This window comes from Nerophis lumbriciformis, linkage group LG01 (genome assembly GCF_033978685.3).
Source record: "Nerophis lumbriciformis linkage group LG01, RoL_Nlum_v2.1, whole genome shotgun sequence".
Lineage (NCBI taxonomy): Eukaryota > Metazoa > Chordata > Actinopteri > Syngnathiformes > Syngnathidae > Nerophis > Nerophis lumbriciformis.
In genome coordinates this window covers 15,670,111-15,695,755 of record NC_084548.2, presented here as the reverse complement: position 1 = coordinate 15,695,755, position 25,645 = coordinate 15,670,111, and the positions used below count along the sequence as shown (strand labels likewise).

The window sequence follows — 25,645 nt, the reverse complement described above, 5'->3', positions numbered from 1 at the left end:
CAATTGGGAATGTTCGTGTCATGTTTGTCCCTAAACAAAAAACATGCTAAAACAAAAACATTTTTTTCCCCCTATCATTTTCTATTTTCAATGCTTTTTTAAAAATGCTCCAGGGAGCCACTAGGGCGGCACTAAAGAGCCGCATGCGGTTGCTGACCACCGCCACAGGGTTTACTTCTTTGTACGGGCACGTAACGTAAATCATAGCTGTCGCTCTAATTGCAAATATCGTAGTTTTATCTGATATCTGATTATGGACGATGTATACCCAGTTGCAGTTAGGAATTAGTACCTTTCACATTTTTATCACTCATTTTCGGTACTTTTGTTTATCTTCAATCATGGTAAAGCATGCTGATTGATTAATATTATATATATATATATATATATATATATATATATATATATATATATATATACAAACCCCGTTTCCATATGGGTTGGGAAATTGTGTTAAATGTAAATATAAACGGAATACAATGATTTGCAAATCCTTCTCAACTCATATTCAGTTGAATGCAGTAGATATTTGATGTTCAAACTCATAAACTGTATTTTTTTTTGCAAATAATAATGAACTTTGAATTTCATGGCTGCAACACGTGCCAAAGTAGTTGGGGAAGGGCATGTTCACCACTGTGTTACATGGCCTTTCCTTTTAACAACACTCAGTAAACGTTTGGGAACTGAGGAGACACATTTTTGAAGCTTCTCAGGTGGAATTCTTTCCTATTCTTGCTTGATGTACAGCTTAAGTTGTTCAATAGTCCGGTGGTCTCCGTTGTGGTATTTTAGGATTCATAATGCGCCACACATTTTCAATGGGAGACAGGTCTGGACTACAGGCAGGCCATTCTCGTACCCGCACTCTTTTACTTTGAAGCCACGTGGCTTGGCATTGTCTTGCTGAAATAAGCAGAGGCGTCCATGGTAACGTTGCTTGGATGGCAACATATGTTGCTCCAAAACCTGTATGTACCTTTCAGCTTTAATGGCGCCTTCACAAGTTACCCATGTCTTGGGCACTAATACACCCCCATACCATCACAGATGCTGGCTTTTCAACTTTGCGCCTATAACAATCCGGATGGTTCTTTTCCTCTTTGGTCCGGAGGACACGACGTCCACAGTTTCCAAAAACAATTTGAAATGTGGACTCATCAGACCACTGAACACTTTTCCACTTTGTATCAGTTCATCTTAGATGAGCTCAGGCCCAGCGAAGCCGACGGAGTTTCTGGGTGTTGTTGATAAACAATTTTTGCCTTGCATAGGAGAGTTTTAACTTGCACTTACAGATGTAGCCACCAACTGTAGTTACTGACAGTGGGTTTCTGAAGTGTTCCTGAGCCCATGTGGTGATATCCTTTACACACCGATGTCGCTTGTTGATGCAGTACAGCCTGAGGGATCGAAGGTCACGGGCTTAGCTGCTTACGTGCAGTGATTTCTCCAGATTCTCTGAACCTTTTGATGATATTACGGACCGTAGATGGTGAAATCCCTAAATTCCTTGCAGTACCGAAGCATGCAACAAAGGTGTCAAAAATGTTGTTGCAGCTAATTAAAGTACCAAATTCAATACCCATCCCTACTACTGTATATCATTTGTACCACATTTTCAAATTGGAGCTTAATAGGTATTTGCAGTAGTCCCACTGCAGTACGATTAGTAGAACAAATGCAAAGATCCATGAATAATATGACTTCAAATAAGTGTCTTATGAGGAGAAATAATAGGGGGGGGGGGGGGGGGGGGGGAGACTTACTTAGCTCACGATGCAAATGAAGCAAACAAACAAAGTGCTTAATGAAAACACATGCTCCCTAATGGAAGTAGCTGGAGGCTAAACAGCATTAAACATTCCTTTTTAAAGGCCTGCAGTCTGTTTGTGAGCCTCCGACGTTTATAAGGCCACAGTATGAGAAGATGAACTCGGGCGCACAAACAACGCAAATCCGATTTTGTCGCAGCATGCCTTTGTTGCTCCGACATCAGATGCTGTGCTTATTATTCCATTTCTCGCTCCGAAACGGGCCACCAGCTCAAGCGGCTGTGTAATCCCTCCAACAATTGCAGATGTTGTTTCAAGTGCAGCGCACACACACACACAAAAAAAAAAATCAAAAAAATCACAAGAATGAGGGCAGAGAAAAGACGAGAAGCAGATGAGAGAAATCAAGGGGAAGTCGGCTGCTGCTGCAGGGGCAGTTGGCTTTGATTCTCCCATCAACCAACACACACACACACACAAACTTAAACATCCACACACACACATTTTAAAGCGAATCACCTCTAGGAAGCCCCCTCTCACTCCCGCTTCTGTGTTTTTGTTCAGCCCGTTGCGGCGCTAATAGATATGATTAGTGGAGTCTAATGAGCTCTGCAGAGAGGAGAGTTCTGCACGCCGTTTCCAGCTTTGCATCTACACAACCCCAGGGTTCTGTTGCACTGACAGCACCATTTTCGCAGTTGCCTTTTTCACTTGGTTACATAAAGGCAAAAGGCAGGAGGATGATCTTTGTAACCTCCGACCCAAGTGTGCCGATGTTCTGCTAAATCGAGACGCTTTGTCAAAAAGGTCTGGGACGCAGACACTCTAAGTTACGCCCACTTTAAGTCTAAATCACGCCCAATGTAAACCGCGTCCACACGTGCCCACACAGGGGTGATGACAACGGAAGTGAAGCGTATTTTAAATGCAAGTGAAGCTGGAGAGACAATGCGGAAATCTGGAATAAATTCAAAAATACTGCTGGTTTGGTTTGGAGTATGTATTAGGGATGTCCGATAATGGCTTTTTGCCGATATTCGATATTCCGATATTGTCCAACTCTTTAATTACCGATACCGATATCAACCGATATATGCAGTCGTGGAATTATCACATTATTATGCCTAATTTGGACAAACAGGTATGGTGAAGATAAGGTACTTTAAAAAAATAAAAATAAAATAAGATAAATAAATTAAAAACATTTTCTTGAATAAAAAAAAGTAAAACAATATAAAAACAGTTACATTAATGAAAATGAGTAAAATTAACTGTTAAAGGTTAGTACTATTAGTGGACCAGCAGCACGCACAATCATGTGTGCTTACGGACTGTATCCCTTGCAGACTGTATTGATATATATTGATATATAATGTAGGAACCAGAATATTAATAACAGAAAGAAACAACCCTTTTGTGTGAATGAGTGTGAATGGGTGTAAATGGGGGAGGAAGGTTTTTTGGGTTGGTGCACTAATTGTAAGTGTATCTTGTGTTTTTTATGTTGATTTAATAAAAAAAAACGATACCGATAATAAAAAAAACGATACCGACAATTTTCGATATTACATTTTAACGCATTTATCGGCCAATAATATCGGCAGGCCGATATTATTGGACATGTATGTATGTATGTATGTAAATGGTAAATCGGTTGTACTTGTATAGTGCTTTTCTACCTTCAAGGTACTCAAAGCGCTTTGACACTATTTCCACATTCACCCATTCACACACATTCACACACTGATGGTGGGAGCTGCCATGTAAGGCCTTAACCAGGACCCATCAGGAGCAAGGGTGAAGTGTCTTGCTCAAGGACACAACGGACGTGACGAGGTTGGTAGAAGGTGGGGATTGAACCAGGAACCCTCAGGTTGCTTGCACGGCCACTCTCCCAACCGCGCCACACACATACATACATACATACATACGTATGTATGTATGTATGTATGTATGTATGTATGTATGTGGAACATATTCACCATTAATTAGTTGCTTATTAACATGCAAAGTAGTAACATATTGGCTCTTAATTTGTCATTATTAAGTACTTATTAATCCATTCCTAACCCTAACCCTAACCAAATAACTCTAAATTAAGTCTTTGTTACTTAGAATATGTTCCCCATACAAAAGTGTTACTATATATATATATATATTTTATCATATATATATATATATATATATATATATATATATATATATATATATAAATCCCGGCCAAATTTTTTTAACCCAATGTGGCCCCCGAGTCAAAAAGTTTTGGGACCCCTTGTGTTATCGTCACGGTTGCATAAAATCAGCGGAAAAAGCAATACGTTTAACAACCAAAATAATAACAACCATGGTGCGTTGCATTAGCCATCTTGGATCACGTTACCAATCATGTGTCCGCTCTTACATTGTCAGCGCCACTGTGGGCGCGACTTAGTCTCTACGGCCGCAGCTATACCCTTTTCGGGTGGACGCTTGATTTGTTGCGCTATCCAAGATGGCTAATGCAAAGCATCATAGTTGTTATTTCGGTTATTGAATGCATTGCTTTTTCGGCTGATTGTATGCAACCCTAAACCTAACTTATTTTCAGCGGTACGGTATTTTCCGGACTATAAGGCGCACTTAAAATCCTTTCGTTTTCTCAAAACTCGACAGTGCGCCTATTAACCCGGTGCGCTTAATGTACGGAATAATTTTGGTTGTGCTTACCGACCTCGAAGCTATTTTATTTGGTATATGGTGAAATGATAAGTGTGACCAGTAGATGGTAGTCGACTGCAATATGACTCAAGTACACAACACCAAACTGTTATATGTTCCATTGAAAATATAGAACACACGGCGCTCAAAAATCTCTCAATGTTTTAGTACGACTTTGGTAAGCTATGAAGCCGCACCGCTTGATGTGCTTCAACATACGAGTATTATTATGGTGTGTGTATAAGGTAAGACATATTATCTGGTGTTTTGTTTCGCAATATTATGCAAAAGCAACTTTTCTTACCTTCTGGTACCTGCTGATTTGTATTTGGGATCTGCATAAGTCCTGAAAATGTGCGCGCGTCCGCCTTTGTAGTTTGTGGCGACACAGTGTTCGATAAGCTTCTTCTTTTTCTCTATCTTCTTGTTATGGCACATTCATTCTCTGCTGTTGCCATTTCTAATATAAAGTAGTGTAAAGTTCTTACTTATATATGTCAGTGAACTCTCCATTAAAGCGCTAAAACATACCGGTGTAGTGAGTTGACATTATTCACTCAAGGAACTTTAGTTATTAGAGAGTACAGGTCGAACGTTTTTTTTTAACGGGACACATTTTCGGCCTTGTTGTTGTTTCAGAATGAGGAGATGCTGCTCCGTTATTGATTGAAGTAAAGTCTGAATGTCATTAAAAGAGTTAGCTTCATCTTTTGACACTTTTTCCACCCCCGTCCTTGCACGCTACACCGCTACAACAAAGATGACGGGGCAAAGACGCTGCCGAAGGTGAGCCATGTAAATAAGACCGCCCACAAAACGGCGCATCCTGAAGCGACTGTTAGAAAGTGGCTTGAAGATGGTCTGTAAAACATCATCTATGCAACATTTTGACCAAAGAACCACCATTACATGTTATGTAGACCACAAGGAAGTGTTTTCCATTTAGAAAAAAAAAATATAATATGACCCCTTTAATGCACCCTATAATCCGGTGTGCCTTTTGTATGCAAATAGACCTGACTAGACCTGCTCTTTGGCAATGCGCCTTATAATCCGGTGCGCCCTATGGTCCGGAAAATACGGAATTTTTTTTTCATATATTTCTGATTTCCGTGTTACATATTGTCTCTCCACACAGGAGAATGAGACAGAGCAGAAAAGAGACTGCAGATCAACTGGTCTAAAAGAGGGGTCTATTTAAAGGCAAAAGTATACAAATTAGTTCTAAGATGGTACTTAAATGCTTTTAAATTATAATACATGCATCTCTCACCTGGTAGTGGACAAATATGGCAATGGACAGACAGGCTGGTCGACTTTGACTTTGATGGCGAAAAAGACGTATTGCGTCAACTTTTTTTTAACCCCTTAGTGAGGATTGCGATTAAATCTTCATCTAAACGGAATTATGTGAGCGTCCCCTAAATCGGCATCCCAGCGAGAGCGGAAATTGTACAGTAAGTGTTTGTTTTAATATGGTTAGTTTGTATGTTTAGCACCGAGCAATGCTGTTGATGCTCTAGTGCAGTGGTTCTCAAATGGGGGTACGCGTACCCCTAGGGGTACTTGAAGGTATGCCAAGGGGTACGTGAGATTTTTTTAAAATATTTTAAAAATAGCAACAATTCAAAAATCCTTTATAAATATATATATTGAATAATACTTCAACAAAATATGAATGTAAGTTCATAAATCAAGTAGGTTATTCCATTCATTACAATGCAACAATGCAATATTCAGTGTTGACAGCTAGATTTTTTGTGGACATATTTATAATTGAATCACTTGTTTATTTTTCAACAAGTTTTTAGTTATTTTTATATCTTTTTTTCCAAATAGTTCAAGAAAGACCACTACAAATGAACAATATTTTGCACTGTTATACAATTTAATAAATCAGAAACTGATGACATAGTGCTGTATTTTACTTCTTTATCTCTTTTTTTCAACCAAAAATGCTTTGCTCTGAATAGGGGGTACTTGAATTAAAAAAATGTTCACAGGGGTACATCACTGAAAAAAGGTTGAGAACCACTGTTCTAGTGTTTCAATAAAGCTGCATTAGGCTTCTAAAACATATTTCTCATCCTCTTTGTGTTAAGGGTTGAAAAATATTATGTTCTGGATCACATTTTTTTCCCAAAGTAATCGTTGGCTTTCACAAACTCTGCTTGATTAGCATTGTTGTTGATGGGGAAGCGATCTGAGGATCTAGGGCTTCCTCATTATCTTCTCAAAATGGCTCGGCAATCTCTGTGAGATCGATACTATTTGGATCATATCTATTTACTCGCAAACTTTGTAAGTCTGTTGGTGTTATGCAACAGATATACAGTATGATAATAGCTTCAATATAGGGGCAACTTGTTTTTCTATTGTACTGGTACTTTAAAATATGCAGAACATTCACTTGACAGCAAAACAAATGCATTAAACCACAATATTCAGACTTAAAACTGCCTTTTAGTTGGATAGTTGCACAATATAAGTGATTTGCATTAATTTCATTTCACACTTTGATTAAATGGAGTGGGAGGTTTTGTTGTGGTTCAGTAGCAACAAGCTGATGCTGCACAGTCTCACCAATAGGGGGCAGTGTTGTACAGCACAGTGATTTGCTTTCATTTAAGCCATTATGTTGTCATCTATATCTGACTTTTGATAACATTTTATTTATGTCTTGCTTTTTTTTTTGCCAACATATTTCTGCAATAAAGTCATTGTGTTTAATGATGCTGACGTTTATGTACAGTGTGGAGTTTAAATGTCTTTACTGCGCTTCACATCCATAAAATCAATGGGCATGTTGTTTCGATTGTGCTTAATCGTGCACACTGCAAACTTCTAAACAAGTAATTAGTTGGGGGGCAAAGTTACCTTAAAAAGTTTCCCCTGGCTGCACAATGTGACTGTTGATTTAACCCTCGGTGAACAAAGACAGACATTTTTGTGCTTTCAGCACATTTTTTGCTGTATTTCAGTTATACTTTGTGTTTGATTTAATTTTACATGATCTATCATAAGACGTTTTTTTTCATGTTTAATTTTGAAATGTCAATGTCCGATTCTTTAAGGGATGTATGGCAACAATGCTGCATGTCCGCTGTTGGTGTGATCCCAGGATGCAGAGAAGCGCCCTGTGTCGTGCTGTCGTCTGGGTGCGGGCTTGTCGGGGGTTGTTCCTAGGGGGGAGAGGGTGCGTGGCCGGACCTGTGTGAGGTGGTGGTAGGGGGCAGGGGTGAATTGATCGGCTTGTTCTAGGTGGACAGTGGGTCCACGCCCCGCCGACCTGTGTATGGATGTATTTGTTTATATATGTGTGTATGTAATTATTATTGTCATTGTCCCCTTTATTTAGAAAAAAAAAAAAAAAAAAAAAAAAAAAAAAAAATATATATATATATATATATATATATATATATATATATATTTTTTTTTTTCTAAAGGTATAGGTATATATATATATATATATATATATATATATATATATATATATATATATATATATATATATATATATATATATATATATTTTTTTTTTTTTTCTAAATAAAGGGGACCACAAAACATTTCATTATTGACTTTATTTTAACAAACATTCTTAGGGTACATTAAACATATGTTTCTAAATGCAAGTTTGTCCTTGAATAAAATAGTGAACATACAAGACAACTTGTCTTTTATTAGTAAGTAAACAAACAAAGGCTCCTAATTTAGCTGTTGACATATGCAGTAACATATTGTGTTATTTATCATTCTATTATTTTGTCAACATTATTAAGGACAAGTGTTAGAAAATGAATTATTAATCTACTTGTTCATTTACTGTTACTAGCTGCTTACTTTCTCTTTTAACATGTTTTATCTACACTTCTGTTAAAAATGTAATAATCACTTATTCTTCTGTTTGAAACTTTACATTAGTTTTGGATGATACCACAAATTTGGGCATCAGTCCGATACCAAGTAGTTACAGGATCATACATTGGTCATATTCAAAGTCCTCATGTGTCCATGGACATATTTCCTGTGTTTATAAACATAATATGCATTTAAAAAAAACGAAAGAAGATGTTGTGATGCCAAATAATATCGATGTAATCATAGTAGTATCGACTAGATACGCTACCGTACTTGGTATCATTACAGTGGATGTTAGGTGTATATCCACCAATGGCATTTGTTGACATTTTGACGTCGGTGAGCTACGGTGTGTAGTGAAGCATGTTTAGCAATTCCTCGTCCTGGAGGGATGATACTTGTAAAAAACTTACTTTATTTGTCGCCATGGAGACCAGGATTAGTGATTTAGAAGTAGCTAAAACACTGCAGACTGGGGCTGGACTTTAGCCGCTAGCTAGCTAGCCATGTCTTAAAGCACCTCTTCCTGAGGGCGTTTCAGTGTTATAACTTCACCTTTATTGTTAGTTTTTAAGCCTAAACGCGTCCGTTCTCCCTTTTCTGTCTACACACTGTGTCTGCTTGTAAGTACTCCGTAATTGTGCGCTGCCGAACATGCTCCTCTGCTCGTAAACCAGCAATGACATGACGTAACTACGACAGGGTGGCAAACCGGTACTTTTCAGAGACGGTATAGTACCGTATATGATTCATTAGTATCGTGGTACTATACCAATACCGGTATACCGAACAACCCTAATCCAAACACAGTATTACTGTTCAAACTGTGTTTAATGTTAAGGCCAAAAATATTACATATATTTCTTAAATAAAACCTCTGCCTTGTTTTTAATAAATACTTAGGCCGACCACGCTGCTGTATTTTAATGTTGGTCATTATGGTGGCACTTTGAGAACCACTGATTTAGGTCATTTGAAAATATCATGACAGCTAATGTAAGTTTTGACATCGTGCTTCCGGATAATCACACTCAATATGGATCCCGATTTCTTGTAGATTGCATATGCACTGTGAACAATCGCCATGAAATAAGCTCCCTTTTTTTTTCTTGACTCCGACCGGCATCCACTGCATCTTATCTTATTAAGCTTGCAGCAGGCATTCTTTCCAGCATTTTTCACCCATAGTGATCTTATTTCCCCTGGCAGCCGCAGTCTTCCCTAGTGAAGATAAAGGCCTGACAGGCAGGGTGCTGCCGCGACTTCTTCTCATCTCTCCTCGCGCTCGCTGCTCAATAGGAGGACGTGTGAGACACTTTGACATTTCATATGCCGCCAAGATGCACGTAGAAGACGGCAGACGCGGCGATGGGGTGAAGTGACAATTTTGGTTACAGCCGAAATGTAGCCGTCCTACTTCCAGCGTCGGCTTAGATGAAGGTGAGCTTCAGGTGAACTAAAGGAACATACAAGAGATTAAACATACTCCACACACTGAAAGGAATCAGGAAAATATAATACTTACAACCTTGCTTGCACAGGTAATAAAGGTTGTATAATGGAGGCTGTTTGACCCTGCAATTATGATTGATTTATATGAAACTAATGTTTAAAAACTGACCACTTTTGTTGTGGTTATAATTGGAAATGTCTCAAAATGCAATGGAATTCCCAGACAATTCAGTATTTTCTATTTTCTTAAAGGCCTACTGAAATGGGATTTTCTTATTTAAACGGGGATAGCAGGTCCATTCTATGTGTCATACTTGATCATTTCGCGATATTGCCATATTTTTGCTGAAAGGATTTAGTAGAGAACATTGACGATAAAGTTAGCAACTTTTGGTCGCTGATAAAAAAAAAGCCTTGCCTGTACCGGAAGTAGCAGACGATAAGCGCGTGACGTCACAGGTTGTGGAGCTCCTCACATCTGCACATTGTTTACAATCATGGCCACCAGCAGCGAGAGCGATTCGGATCGAGAAAGCGACGATTCCCCCATTAATTTGAGCGAGGATGAAAGATTTGTGGATGAGGAAAGTGAGAGTGAAGGACTAGAGGGCAGTGGGAGCGATTCAGATAGGGAAGATGCTGTGAGAGGCGGGTGGGACCTGATATTCAGCTGGGAATGACTAAAACAGTAAATAAACACAAGACATATATATACTCTATTAGCCACAACACAACCAGGCTTATATTTAATATGCCACAAATTAATCCCGCATAACAAACACCTCCCCCCTCCCGTCCATATAACCCGCCAATACAACTCAAACACCTGCACAACACACTCAATCCCACAGCCCAAAGTACCGTTCACCTCCCCAAAGTTCATACAGCACATATATTTCCCCAAAGTCCCCAAAGTTACGTACGTGACATGCACATAGCAGCACGCACGTACGGGCAAGCGATCAAATGTTTGGAAGCCGCAGCTGCATGCGTACTCACGGTACTGCGTCTGCGTATCCAAGTCAAAGTCCTCCTAGTAAGAGTCTCTGTTGTCCCAGTTCTCCACAGGCCAATGATAAAGCTTGACTGTCATCTTCCGGGAATGTAAACAATGAAACACCGGCTGTGTTATCCGGCACAACAGTCAGGGGGTGCATTCTACGGCGGGGGTGCATTATCCGGCACAACACCTGCCGCAATACACCGCTTCCCACCTACAGCTTTCTTCTTTGCTGTCTCCATTGTTCATTGAACAAATTGCAAAAGATTCACCAACACAGATGTCCAGAATACTGTGGAATTTTGCGATGAAAACAGACGACTTAATAGCTGGCCACCATGCTGTCCCAAAATGTCCTCTACAATCCGTGACGTCACGCGCAGGCGTCATCTTACTGAGACGTTTTCAGCAGGATATTTCGCGCGAAATTTAAAATTGCACTTTAGTAAGCTAACCTGGCCGTATTGGCATGTGTTGCAATGTTAAGATTTCATCATTGATATATAAACTATCAGACTGCGTAGTCGGTAGTAGTGGGTTTCAGTAGGCCTTTAATCTCTTGGTTGTCAAACAACTTGCACTAAAAGTGAATAGACTCCGTCTAAAATTTCCGTAACACTTTAGTATGGGGAACACTTATTCACCATTAATTAGTTGCTTATTAGCATGCAAATTAGTAACATATTGGCTCTTAATTAGTCATTAAGTACTTATTAATGCCTTATTCTGCATGGCCTTATTATACAGCCAGTAAGCCATTAACTAAGAGTCTTCCCTCAGTAACCTCAGAATTATTGCTTATTAGCAGAGGTGGGTATAGTAGCCAGGAATTGTACTCAAGTAAGAGTACTGTTACTTTAGAGATGTATTACTCAAGTAAAAATAAGGAGTAGTCACCCAAATATTTACTTGAGTAAAAGTAAAAAGTATGTTGTGAAAAAACTACTCAAGTACTGAGTAACTGATGAGTAACCTGTTCGTTAAATGATACTGTACAAGAGTGTGCAACTTTTTTTTTTACAGAACTCCATGGTCTGGAAACATGGGGTTACAAAGCCATGTACCTAATGTTCGATTACAGTATTTTATTGTGGAAAAAATACTGGTGCTGCGAACACCTGGTACATGTTTACAATGTACAGTATTTGTGCATGAACTAAATATGTCAAAGACTCTATAAACTATTGAATTTACACACATTTAGTGGCAAGACACTTGCGGAAAAAGTAAAAAATGACATTTTTTCTGCACGCTTTAAATTTGAAAAGTGGCATCCACTAACATGTAAAAATGACGCATTGAAAGTCAGTCATCCAAATTAAAATCCTGCATTGTATTATAGAAATAGAATAGAAAGTACTTTATTGATCCCTGAGGGAAATTCAGCACCACAGTTCGCTCACAATAGACAAGAATAATAATGAATAATATAATATATATTATATATATATAATTTTCAATATAATTTTTTTGTCACAAGGAACACGTTTTTGTGTTGCACTGCCATTGTTTTTAAGAAATATCCAGTTCCACCTACAGTACTATATAATTAAACCAAAAATGGCTGTGTATAAAGGAAAATACTGTAAAAACTTTGTCATTGTCCTGATACTCAAGGGCCTAACTGCACCAGCATAATTTTAATGCCTTTTAAATATTTGATTTAATTGTGCAACGGCTGATGCAAACCTTTTTCCGTGCTTCATTTATGAACGACTCTATCCGCCAGCTGTTTGAATGCGTGTTTTGTTTCCAAAGTGTTCCACCCCAGATTTTCGGTTGAGAGGTGTAATGACCGTCGTATTGGCAACCTCAGAATCCATACCCGGCGTTCAATGTGTGGGGTGACGTTTATGTTTGACCCCACCTCCACTTTTGCTGCAAAATACCTCAGATTGCAGGCCTGAGGCAATGATGCATGTTATGATCAATATGTAGAGATACTGTTGCAGCTCACTTTGTCGGTTTCCAGAGGGAGAAAAAAGATAAACACCTAAAAGCTACTGCATTGCTTTGTTGGTCATGCTCCCTGTCTGAGTCCTCTTCATTGTCCGCCTGGACAGTTTTTGCAACAAATATAGTTTACTAATTGTGCACATAATTGTGTTGGATTATAAATCAAAGTGAACTGGTTATTATAGTAGTGCAGTGATTCTCAAACAGTGGTACGCGGGCTCCATCTAGTGCAGGGGTCGGCAACCCAAAATGTTGAAAGAGCCATATTGGAGCAAAAAAATAAATAAAACATTTGTCTGGAGCTGCAAAAAATTAAAAGACTTATATAAGTGTTATAATGATGGTAACACATGATGTAAGTTAGCTATATTAGCCTACTATCAAAATTATGTGTCGCAGGCTGACGCAAATCTGACAGAAATGTTGAAATATAATATTAATTCTACACATTTTTAAAACATTGGAAAACATTAGTAAAACTTCTCAGTGGGTGAGATAAGTCCTGGAAATGACTGTCTTAGAATGGCCAAAGGTATAGATGTGTGTGTCCAAGTTAAAGGAAACGGCAGGCTGTCTTCTTCTAATGGATTTATTACAGTCTTTGCAAGCTGGGTAACGTTTGCTGTGGTCTGGAACAACATGGCACACAAACAACCATCAGAAATGCAGCCAATATTACATACAGATAATGTGTTATGAAAGATGGAAAAATAAAGTAAATACAAAGAGGACATAAGTAAAGGACATTAAATATACCTAAACATGAGGCATAATTATGCAATATGTACATACAGCTAGCCTTAATAGCGCGTTAGCTTTGATTAGCTTGCAGTCATGCAGTGACCAAATATGCCTGATTAGCACTCCAACAAGTCAATAACATAAACAAAGCTTACCTTTGCACATTAAAGCACAGTATAAAACGTTTGGTGGACAAAATGAGACAAAGGAGTGGCATAAAACACGTCTTTCTGTGGCAGCGTCGAATAAAGTTATACATATGAACAAACTGTTCAGTCACTGTCCACACTACGGTGAGTTCAAGGGCAGCTGAAATTAGTAGGACAAAGCGGCGCTCGCCAAATACTCATCAGTGAAGGATAAACACAAACATATTAAACAATGGGATCTCTAACAATTAGGAAGGTTTGTGTCGTGTTTGTCCTCCTACAGAAACCATATTACAACAAAAAACATACTTTTCACCCCATTTTTTTTCCATTTCCATACATTTTCGAAAAAGCTTCATGGAGCCACCAGGGCGCCGCTAAAGAGCCGCATGTGGCTCTAGAGCCGCGGGTTGCTGACCCCTGATGTAGTGGTGCGCCAAATTAGTGTTTTTTTCCCCCCTCATATTAAAATACAGTGTTACTGTTCAAACTGTGTTTAATATTACCGTGGCCAAAAATACCAACAACCATATTTAAGCCACACCCGCCAAATTTTAGAAGATAATTTTTCCATTTATTAGCCAAACCGGACTATAAGACGCAAATATATAAGTTGTCAAATGAGATATTTGTAAATGTTTATTTACATACCTTAGTTGTTTCCAAACGACTGATCAAACAAAACAGACGTCATCGAACTACGAAAGCTAGCTCTCCAATCAGCTAAACGGACTCAAAAATTGTGAATTAATGAAACTGAAACAATAAAAAAACAAAGCCGTTGTAAGTTTAAAATACTAACATAGGCACTTGTAAACGTGTTAGCATATGTTTCGCTAATGCTAAAGACGCTAATTTGATTACATTACGATAGCATGTGCACATATGCATTAAACACTCCTACAGACACAGTTTAGTAAGTGTAAATCGGTTTAGTTATATTCAGAGGTGGGTAGAGTAGCCAGAAATTGTACTCAAGTAAGAGTACTGTTACTTCAGAGATTTATTACTCAAGTAAAAATAAGGAGTAGTCACCCAAATATTTACTTGAGCAAAAGTAAAAAGTATGTTGTGAAAAAACTACTCAAGTACTGAGTGACTGTTGAGTAACCTGTTCGTTTAATGATGACGGCAACAAATAATGCACAAAAACATAAAAATAGCAATGAGCAAATTCAGAGCCAGGAATATCTCTTAAGCAACTAAAACAATAATATATATTAAATAATAATACAATAACATAAAAAAAAATAAGCTAATTGAGCCACAATAACTTAACAGCACCATAGGCTCAGTAGGAAGAGATTACAAAGGAAAATAACAAGTTAGCCTTTACGCAAACCATAAACTGATAGGTGTGGGGTACATCTGGGAACACACTTCTGATTGGTGTTTCTATGCATGCGTGTGTGTGTGTGTGTGTGTGTGTGTGTGTCTTTGTCTGTCTCTCTATGAGGCTGCAGTGCGTTATTAAATGTCCCCACACGATGTACATTTGACAGTGATTCATAGCAGGGAAGCTAACATCAGCCTACGTTGACAGCCAAAATATCTACTAATGTTACTTACTTCCTCAAATTTGACGTTGAGTTCATGTAAGCTTAAGCTTGTTGCCGCTGAAACTTTATGTGCAGTTAATCACGTGACCGCCTGGCTCTGTTTGATTGGTGAAACGGAGTCAAACGTCACCAGTGACTGTATTTGATTGGTGAAACGCAGGCATGCGGTAGATCCTACTTTGAAGGTCTGTCTGACAAACCAAAACAAACAAAGCGTGCATTAACAGATCGATAAAAATCAGTAGCGAGTAGCGAGCTGAATGTAGATAAATAGAGCGAAGTAAAAGTAGCGTTTCTTCTCTATAAATACACTCAAGTAAAGGTATGTTGCATTAAAACTACTCTTAGAAGTACAATTTATCCCAAAAGTTACTCAAGTAGTTGTAACGGAGTAATTGTAGCGCGTTACTACCTTTCTCTGGTTATATTGAAAAACCTACAAACGTTGCTTGTAGTGATGAATGAAGAATCCTCTCGAGCAGAAACTCTATGGACGGTTTTACTTCCGGTTGAAGGCACAAAAGAGGACGTATGTTTTCAACCCCAATATTTACCAGAAGTGAGCGAATTCATCCAAAAGATGGCGCCTTAACACAAACAATAACACACCTGTTCAGTGCGTTATTAATAAAATGTGTTGAATACAAAACATTATGGCTGTTGGCAAAGAAAAATCCATAACGTGGGGCACCGTTTTATAGCGGGTTATTGTCCGGAAAATATAGTATCATTGTTAAATAAAACCTCTTTTTTTTTTTAAAATGAATATTTAGGCCTACTACGCTACTGTATTTTAATGTTGGTCATTATGGTGGTACTTGGAGAGACACGTTTTTCTGAGGTGGTTAGTGCGTCTGCCTCACAATACGAAGGTCCTGAGTAGTCGTGAGTTCAATCCCGGGCTCGGGATCTTTTTGTGTGGAGTTTGCATGTTCTCCCCGTGACTGTGTGGGTTCCCTCCGGGTACTCCGGCTTCCTCCCACCTCCAAAGACATGCACCTGGGGATAAGTTGATTGGCAACACTAAATGGTCCCTAGTGTGTGAATGTGAGTGTGAATGTTGTCTGTCTATCTGTGTTGGCCCTGCGATGACGTGGCGACTTGTCCAGGGTGTACCCCGCCTTCCGCCCGATTGTAGCTGAGATAGGCTCCAGCGACCCCGAAGAAAATAAGCGGTAGTAAATGGATGGATGGATGGAGTGTAAAAAGTTTGAGAACCACTGCAGTAGTGCATGTTTATAGCTCACATTTCTGCGTGTGCATTCTTTCCCCACTAGATGGCAGTGTGCAAAAGCAGCTCGAAACAATATGCTTTTATCTTGCCATGTAATGGTATTCTTCCCTTTTACCTGTCAGTCATCCAATAATAAGTTTGAGATTGACCCAGTGGGTGTGTAGTGGCTTAAGTCACTCACACATTCTACTCTCACCTCGAGGGGGGATACAGTCTTCCGCTCCAGCCCCCTCATTCCCGCCTTATCTCTGCCTCCAAAGCTTGTTTGCTTGCAAAATGTCAGGCACGGTGAAAGGAATTGTGGTTATGCAACACATAAATCTATGCTTTTTTTTCTGTAGTGCGGGGGAAAATGCTTTATGGTTGCAGACCCCCACTCAAAAAAATCCCTGCATAAATGCATCCCATAGAGTCTGCATATTTTAGCTGTTTGTGCATTTATATATTCAGTAAGAGATGTGACGGCTTCAAGTCTGCATGAGATGACCCCCGGACACCTTTTATAGCTGACAAAGTGGTACATTTGGAGGATTAGCCAAGTTTTAAAGCTGAAAACACGGATGATGAGGCATTAGGGGCTCGTATGGCGGCTTATGACAAATACAAAAGATAGATACGGGGTGGGGGAAAAAGCTGCACGTAATTATGGAAATTACGCGGGTGACCTCGGAAATATTTGCAGTGACCTCCCCGAGACTAAAGAGGGATTAATGGTAAATGGAAGAGGGCTGAGGAAGTGTGAGTGTGTGTCTGTTTTGGAGGAAATACACTCGAGCCGGCTAGTTTTCACTGTGGGAGGAAGGCGGGGAAGGAAACCTGAAAGGAGCTTGTTTGCTTGGCGCACATGAGGGCAAGAACATAGGAACAAAAACAGGATGGAACATTCTGGATTAAAAAAAAAAAAATGCTGTTGACAACAGAGGTAATGTAGGAAACCGTGTTCTTCCACTATATTGTGACCAGTAAGAAGGACACCATGTGGATAAAAGGGCCGTTTTACCAAGGCATGAAAGTATGGCGTTCAAAAGGGCTTTGAGTTTGACTCTGTAGTTTTTTTTGCTGATCTCAAGCGCATCATTAAGAATGCTTCCGAGCACGTACACCAGTGACGTGTGGTGAGGTTGATGGCTGGTGAGGCACTGACTTCATCACAGTCAGATTTACAAACATATGAACCCTAAAGAGTATCTTATTCACCATTTGATTGGCAGCAGTTAACGGGTTATGTTTAAAAGCTCATACCAGCATTCTTCCCTGCTTGGCACTCAGCATCAAGGGTTGGAATTGGGGGTTATTAAATCACCAAAAATTATTCCCGGGCGCGGCGCCGCTGCTGCCCACTGCTCCCCTCACCTCCCAGGGGGTGATCAAGGGGATGGGTCAAATGCAGAGGACAAATTTCATTACACCTAGTGTGTGTGTGACAATCATTGGTACTTTAACTTAACTTTAACTTTACACATACAAACTGTAGCACACAAAAAAGCACATTTAATTAAAAAAAACGTTATTATGGTCTTACCTTTACTTATTGTGTCCTTGGGCAAGACACTTCACCCCTTGCTCCTGATGGCTGCTGGTTAGCGCCTTGCATGGCAGCTCCCGCCATCAGTGTGTGAATGGGTAAATGTGGAAATACTGTCAAAGCGCTTTGAGTACCTTGAAGGTAGAAAAGCGCTATACAAGTATAAACCATTTATCATTTATTTATAACTAAAGCCCTCACTTAAACTTTCCACGTGCAAGATTGAATCTATTTAAAAAAGTGTAACCGAGGGTTTATAAATGTCGCCTATACTGTATGAAACTACAAAATAACAAACACGGAGGCTCCAGTTTACACGAGGACCACTTTATTTACCTTCTTTCAAAAACTTCCACTCCACTCCAACGTGTCGTCACTTCTGCTCTTAGCGCCTTCAAAATAAGAGCTCAAGGCATATACTGTATAACAGCGCATAGCAGGAACTTAACATCACAAAGAGGAAAGCCCATAAAAATAGGTTACAAAAGTTATTTAATAAGAAGCCAAAAAGTGCAAAAACAATAATGTTCGTGTTGGAGGAGTTGTGAATTAGGTACACCTGCAGTCTGCAGGTGTACCTAATGTTGTGGCCCTGCAGTCATTCACAACTCCTCCAACACGAACATTATTGTTTTTGCACTTTTTGGCTTATGAAATAACTTTTTTAAATAGATTAAATCTTGCACGTGTTTTTGCACTTTTTGGCTTATGAAATAACTTTTTTAAATAGATTAAATCTTGCACGTGGAAAGTTTAAGTGTGGGCTTTAGTTGATATAACACTCCCGTCAGGGGTTGCCGTGCATTCTACGGCGGGGGTGCAGGAGGCGAGCCTCAGCCAGTGCGTCTTTTGCAGCCCTTTTATGATCGCTCAGCACAAGAAATACTTTACACACATACAGTTGTTGACAAAATACACTGTACATTATATACCTCAGCTAACTAAACTATGGAAATGTATAATATAATTCATATAGCAATACGGTCTCACTGCACAGCAGGCCAGCAGTTAGCCGAGTCCGCAACAAATGGTGAGGCACAACGCAGTGACGTGCCTCAACTGGCTGCTGTTCACTGCACCGTCTCTTCTCAGTATTTGAACGGCAAATGTGAAAATTCAGCGATTTTAAATAAAAATAATCTAAAACGGGTGAAGTTAAATGGAAAATAACTTTATAGTATAATCACTGGATACATATAACAATTTAATAAAAAAAAAAATGTTTTACATTTTTTTTCTTTCCGTCACTGACGTACACTATATTACCAAAAGTATTGGGCCACCCATCCAAATGATCACAATCAGGTGTCCTAAGCACTTAGGCATGGAGACGGTTTCTACAAACATTTGTGAAAGAATGGGCCGCGCTCAGGGATTTCCAGCGTGGAACTGTCACAGGAAGCCACCTGTGCAACAAATCCAGTCTTGAAATTTCCTCGCTCCCAAATATTCCAAAGTCAACTGTGGGCTTTATTATAAGAAAATGGAAGAGTTTGGGAACAACAGTAACTCAGCTACAAAGTGGTAGGCCATGTAAACTGACAGGGAGGGGTCAGCGGATGCTGAAGCCCAGAGTGCAAAGACTTTCTGTACAGTCAGTTGCTACAGAGCTCCAAACTTCATGTGACCTTCCAATTAGCCCACGTACAGTACGCAGAGAGCTTCATGGAATGTTTTTTCATGGCCGAGCAGCTGACTCTAAGCCATACATCACCAAGTCCAATGCAAAGCGTCGGATGCAGTGGTGTAAAGCACGTCGCCACCGGACTCTAGAGCAGTGGAGACACCTTCTCTGGAGTGATGAATCACACTTTTCATCTGGCAATATGATGGACGAGTCTGGGTTTGGAGGTTGCCAGGAGAACGGTACATTTCGGACTGCATTGTGCTGAGTGTGAAATTTGGTGGAGGATGGATTATGGTGTGGGTTTGTTTTTCAGGAGTTGGGCTTGACCCCGTAGTTCCAGTGAAAGGAACTTTGAATGCTCTAGGATACCAAAACATTTTGGACAATTCCATGCTCCCAACCTTGTGGGAACAGTTTGGACTGTAACATGACTGCACCAGTGCACAAAGCAAGGTCCATAAAGACATGGATGACAGAGTCTGGTGTGGATGAACTTGACTGGCCTGCACAGAGTCCTGACCTGAACCCGATAGAACACCTTTGGGATGAATTAGAATAGAGACTGAGAGCCAGGCCTTCTCGACCAACATCAGTGTGTGACCTCACCAATGCGCTTTTGGAAGAACAGCCTTCCCAGAAGAGTTGAAGCTGTAATAGCTGCAAAAGGTGGACCGACATCATATTGAACCCTATGGGTTAGGAATGGGATGGCACTTCAAGTTCATATGTGAGTCAAGGCAGGTGGCCAAATACTTTTGGCAATATAGTGTATCTCTCATTCAGAGTAATGGGGTTTAGTTACTCCACACCAAACTCATCTAAGCATGCATTTCTTGGACCATTTGGTCCAGTGAAGGGCCTCCTCCAAACTGATACCGCAAAGTTGGAAGCGTATAATTGTCCAACATGTCCGCACTATCTCTGGCTCCCACTTACTTACGCGCCATGTACACCTCTAATTTAAGTGACAAGACCCTTGCAGAAAATCATAAAGGGGGATATTTTGCTGCATGCTTTGAATGGGGAAAAAGGAGCACTGAGTGGGGAGATATATAAAAAAGAAATACAAGTGCTGTTTAATCAGATCAATCCACTTTCAAATTGTGATTTATCATGATTAATCAGTCAACTCATTTCTTGCACAATTTTAATTAACTTTAAATGTTCAAATCCAGGCTGAAAACACTTATCTAACTGTGAATATGACGAATGAAAGTATTTTACCTAATTTTTTAAATTCTAACTCAATTATGATTGTTTTCATTATGTTTTTATTTTTATTTCTGATTTTATTTGCCTTTTGGAATGCTAGGCATCTGTAGAGCACTTTGAATTGCCTTTTGTACAGATTGTGCTGTATGAATAAACTCGCCCTGCATTGTCTCATATATTACCAAAACAAACCTTTTATTGTCAGAACGTCATACCGATGTACAAATTATGTATATTTAGTAAAACATTAAAATATATCTTTTACTAAATATACATAATTATATTTGCTTATCTTTGCACTAGGGTAAGCATTGACCTGGTCACTGAGCGAATAACAACCCACGCCGCTTTTAAAGTAAAGAAATATGTGTCGGAAAAATAAACTAGGTGATTAATTTGCATTGATAAATGATTAATGTGATCAAACTCCTTAAATTAGACAGCCCTAAAAATTACACATTAAAAGCCAGCAGTCCAAATTAAAATCTTAGCACAGTTGTTCTCAAACTTTTTGGCTCTCCAAGTACCACCATAATGAACATTATTAACATAAAGTAGCATTGTAGTCCTAAGTATTTATTTTCGGCCACTGTAACATTACACAAAGTTTGAACACTAACACTGTGTTTGAATATAGAAAAATAAAACACTGTAATTAAATAATTAATCAAATACAATTAAAGCTGCAAGCAGCGATGAACGGGACTGATTTTGACGGCACATAAAATCCAAACCGGAGCAGTAATTAAAACTCTTTGGTCAAATTTTAATCAGAAGGGTTCAATCTCTCTCCTGTGCTAGTTTGAAGCCAAAACAACAAACGCACTCAGAGGAGATTGTTTGAAAAAAGGTAACCGGCTTTTACAAAACTTTTGTTTTGAAGGGGTAATTGCAAACTTCCTGTTGGTTTTTGCTGGGGGTTGTCAGTATATGAAATGTAGGTCTAAGTGAGACCTACATAGAGGTTTTTGTTTCATGTCTCTAAGACATTCCTACTGGAAGTTACAGGCAGTTTTGTCTGAGTTTTCTTCCTAGGAGCAGTTGTGTCTGTGTTTTCTTCCTAGGGGGCGCTGGAGTGCAATTTTGAGTTTTTGGGTTGGGTTTTTTCATTAGATCGCAATTTTTGCCAGTCCTGATGTGTGTGTCCAGTTTAGTGAGTTTTGGAGCATGTTAAGGGGGTCAAATTACAGCTCAAAGAGGCAAAAGTGACTGTTTTTAGTAAAATTTAGTTTTGAAGGGGGAATTGCCAACTTCCTGTTTTTTGCTGAAGGATGTCAATGTATGAAGTCTAGGTCTAAGTCAGACCTACATAGAGATTTTTGTTTCTACGACATTTCTACTAGTAGTTACAAGCAGTTTTGTCTGTGTTTTTCCTCGGGGGCACTAGAGCGCAATTTTGAGTTTTTTTTTTTTTTTTTTTATTAGATGGCAATTTTCAGTCCTGATGTGTGTGTCAAATATGGTGAGTTTTGAAGCATGTTAAAAGGGTCAAATTACAGCCCAAAGAGGCGGCGGAATAATAATAATAAAATGCACAAAATACAATAGGTCGTCTGTCCCAAAGGGACATTGCAGTCCCTAAAAATAAATAAAATACATTGGGGTATGGTGAGGCCGCAATATTTGGAGCGCAACGTGACGCTTTGAGTTTTGTGTTTTTAAAAAGGCACCTTGTCTAAAATGTATTGTTTTAAAAACATGGACATTGTCGTAAAACTGTCATTTACAACAAACATCTACAGTATCTAGTGAATTTTTTTATTTTTTTTAATGTTTTAATTTAAAAACATTTTCTCACCCCCCATTGTTTACCTGTATCTCACTTTTTTTGTAAGGGGCGCCGGAAGTTGGCAGACCCGTCAGCGATCCTGTTCTGTCTACCTGTAATGTTTGTCTGATCTTGAATGGGATTGTGCTGAAAATTTTAATTTCCCCTCGGGGATTATTAAAGTATTTCTGATTCTGATTCTGAAATAGTGACGCTCAAAGACTTTGTATGTTATGTCATGAATCCCAGTTTACTCATTTGCTGTTTTTCTGCATTATACCATATATGTTAACATAATACAAATTGTCTTTTTCCTCGTTCATCAGACCATGAACGCTCATAATTGTCTTTTTTTCGAAAGAGGACAATTTAGAGCAGTGTTTTTCAACCTTTTTTTGAGCCAAGGCACATTTTTTGCGTTGAAAAAATGCGGAGGCACACCACCAGCAGAAATCATTAAAAGACTAAACTCAGTTGACAGTAAAAAGTCGTCACAATTGTTGGATACGACTTTAAACCATAACCAAGCATGCATCAATATAGCTCTTGTCTCAAAGTAGGTGTACTGTCACCACCTGTCACATCACGTTGTGACTTATTTTGAGTTTATTGCTGTTTTCCTGTGTGTAGTGTTTTAGTTCTTGTCTTGCGCTCCTATTTTGGTGGCTTTTTCTCTTTTTTTTGGTATTTTCCTGTAGCAGTTTCAAGTCTTCCTTTGAGCGATATTTCCCGCATCTACTTTGTTTTAGCAATCAAGAATATTTCAGTTGTTTTTATTCTTCTTTGTGGGGACATTGTTGATTGTCATGTTCGGATGTACATTGTGGACGCCGTCTTTGCTCCACAGTAAGTCTTTGCTCCACAGTAAGTCTTTGCTGTCGTCCAGCATTCTGTTTGCGTTTACTTTGTAGCCAGTTCAGTTTTAGTTCTGTTCTGCATAGCCTTCCCTAAGCTTCAATGCCTTTTCTTAGGGGCACTCACCTTTTTGTTTATTTTTGGTTTAAGCATTAGACACCTTTTTACCTGCACACTACCTCCCGCTGTTTCCGACATCTACAAAGCAATTATCTACCGGTTGCCTCCTACTGATATGGAAGAGTATTACACGGTTACTCTGCCGAGCTCTAGACAGCACCGACACTCAACAACAACACATAATTTGCAGACTATAATTACTGGTTTGCAAAAAATATTTTTAACCCAAATATGTGAAATTAGATAATCTCCCACGGCACACCAGACTGTACCTCACGGCACAGTGGTTGAAAAACACTGATTTAGAGTATCATCATAGTGTTTTTTTTGTCATAACCGCCTGCTTGAGACTTGTTTTTCTGTCTCCTTCTAGCCGTGCAGTCTCTAAACAGCCTGAACGACCAGATCGCAAGCTTCATGGTGACCACACCCAAGCCACTAGAGCAGGAGGAACACACCTATCTTCCCCCTGAGAAGGAGACGCTGCAGAAGTCTATGACCCTGATGAGACACCTCCTTGTGGATGCTCAGGTGCGTGCAATCATCAAATGCTAAAAGTATCTCCAAACTTTTATATTTTCCTCCACTTGTGGTGATTTTTTATTGGCAATAGTCATTTCAGGCTTAATCAAATCAACACAATGTGCTTTACTTTATTTTAAACAGATATCACATATTTTGTCAGGTACAAACAAATAATGGACTACAATGGCAAATAACATTGCTGATCTGCATTAGTACCATATTGTACACGTTTTATATGTCAACATGCATTAATTTTATCTTTGATATTCATGTTTTACTACAACTATTTTAAAAATGACCTTATCTTAAAGTAGTAATCAACTATAGCTTACCACTATCCATGTGTGAATGTGGGGTGAAGGAATACTGGTTTCTCTGTGTTCATGATGTAAAGCGCTTTGAGTGTCTAGAAAAGCGCAAGGTATATATATGTATATATATATATATATATATATACATATATATATATATATATATATATATATATATATATATATATATATATATAGTCCAGGTTTCTGTGGTTTATCCGTTATACAGTGCTCAATACCGGGGTAGAGCGGAATATACGTTAGGTCAGGAAAAAACACAGAGGCTGTTTCATCCCTACAAGCTTGTTTCGCAGGTTTCTCTGCTCTTCAGGGGAGTTTTGAAAAAATATCATGTATATTAATATATAAAAATCCCCTGAAGAGCAGAGAAACCTGCAAAACAGGTTATACGGGTATATATACTATATATATATATATATATATGTATATATATACCCTTATCAGCAATTAAAACATATCTTATGTGGTGCTGTCAAAATTAAAATTGCAAAACATATTAAACGTGAAAAAAATAAAGAAATAAAATATTTCAACTCAGTTTGTAGCACCCATTCGACGCCGTATAAGCCAGTGGTACCACTCGTAGTCGGTTGATTCGAGTGGAAGTGGCGGGCATTTCCCCATTTCATCGCCGGGACAGCTGGCATCGTCTTACAAGATGTAATTTCTCTTTAAATATCCTTCTTGAAAATGGCCTTGCAAATATACAGTAAATCTGCCACCTAATCAACGTTTTGCTCTCCTTCTTTGTCGGTTAAAAAAAGGAGTATTGGGGATTTCTCAGCGAGCCCGGTATGGCTACTGCGCAACACTTCCTGCTTTTAGTAAATTGCAACTTGTGATTGGATATTCACTTTGGAATGACAAGTGAGTATCCAATCACAGTCTCGTTAACATCAGGCTACATAGATAGGCTACTTTCAACAACTTGTGATCTGATTGGCTATTGCAACTGTCTATCAACTGTATGTGTTCTCAAATTAATCCGCTATCGGTCCCGGCTGGGGCTCTGCTGATCTGCATAGCACCGCCACGGCTCAAACCAGTGAGTATCCAATCACAGGACGCGTAAATGTCACGTTCAACATGAGGCCAGCTCAAAGAACTTACTGACAACATCTCGTAATCTGATTGGCTATCGCAATTATCTATCAACTGTATGTCCCCATTCGCTTACAGTGCACAGACGCCCGCATTGTTGATTCTGAAGGCCCCGGGCAGATTATCGTACAGCATAAGCGAGCTGAATTCTGATTG

At 39.1% G+C, this 25,645-nt stretch overlaps 1 protein-coding gene across 4 annotated transcripts in view; it reads left to right on the top strand.

Moving 5' to 3' along the window:
- Positions 1–25,645, top strand: part of kazna (kazrin, periplakin interacting protein a) — a 475,688-nt gene that overhangs the window by 73,610 nt on the left and 376,433 nt on the right. For all 4 annotated transcript variants that reach the window (XM_061976151.1, XM_061976143.1, XM_061976166.2 and 1 more), the window contains exon 2: positions 23,905–24,062. In XM_061976151.1, the coding sequence (XP_061832135.1) occupies positions 23,905–24,062 (158 nt within the window). The remainder of the gene's footprint in view (positions 1–23,904; positions 24,063–25,645) is intronic.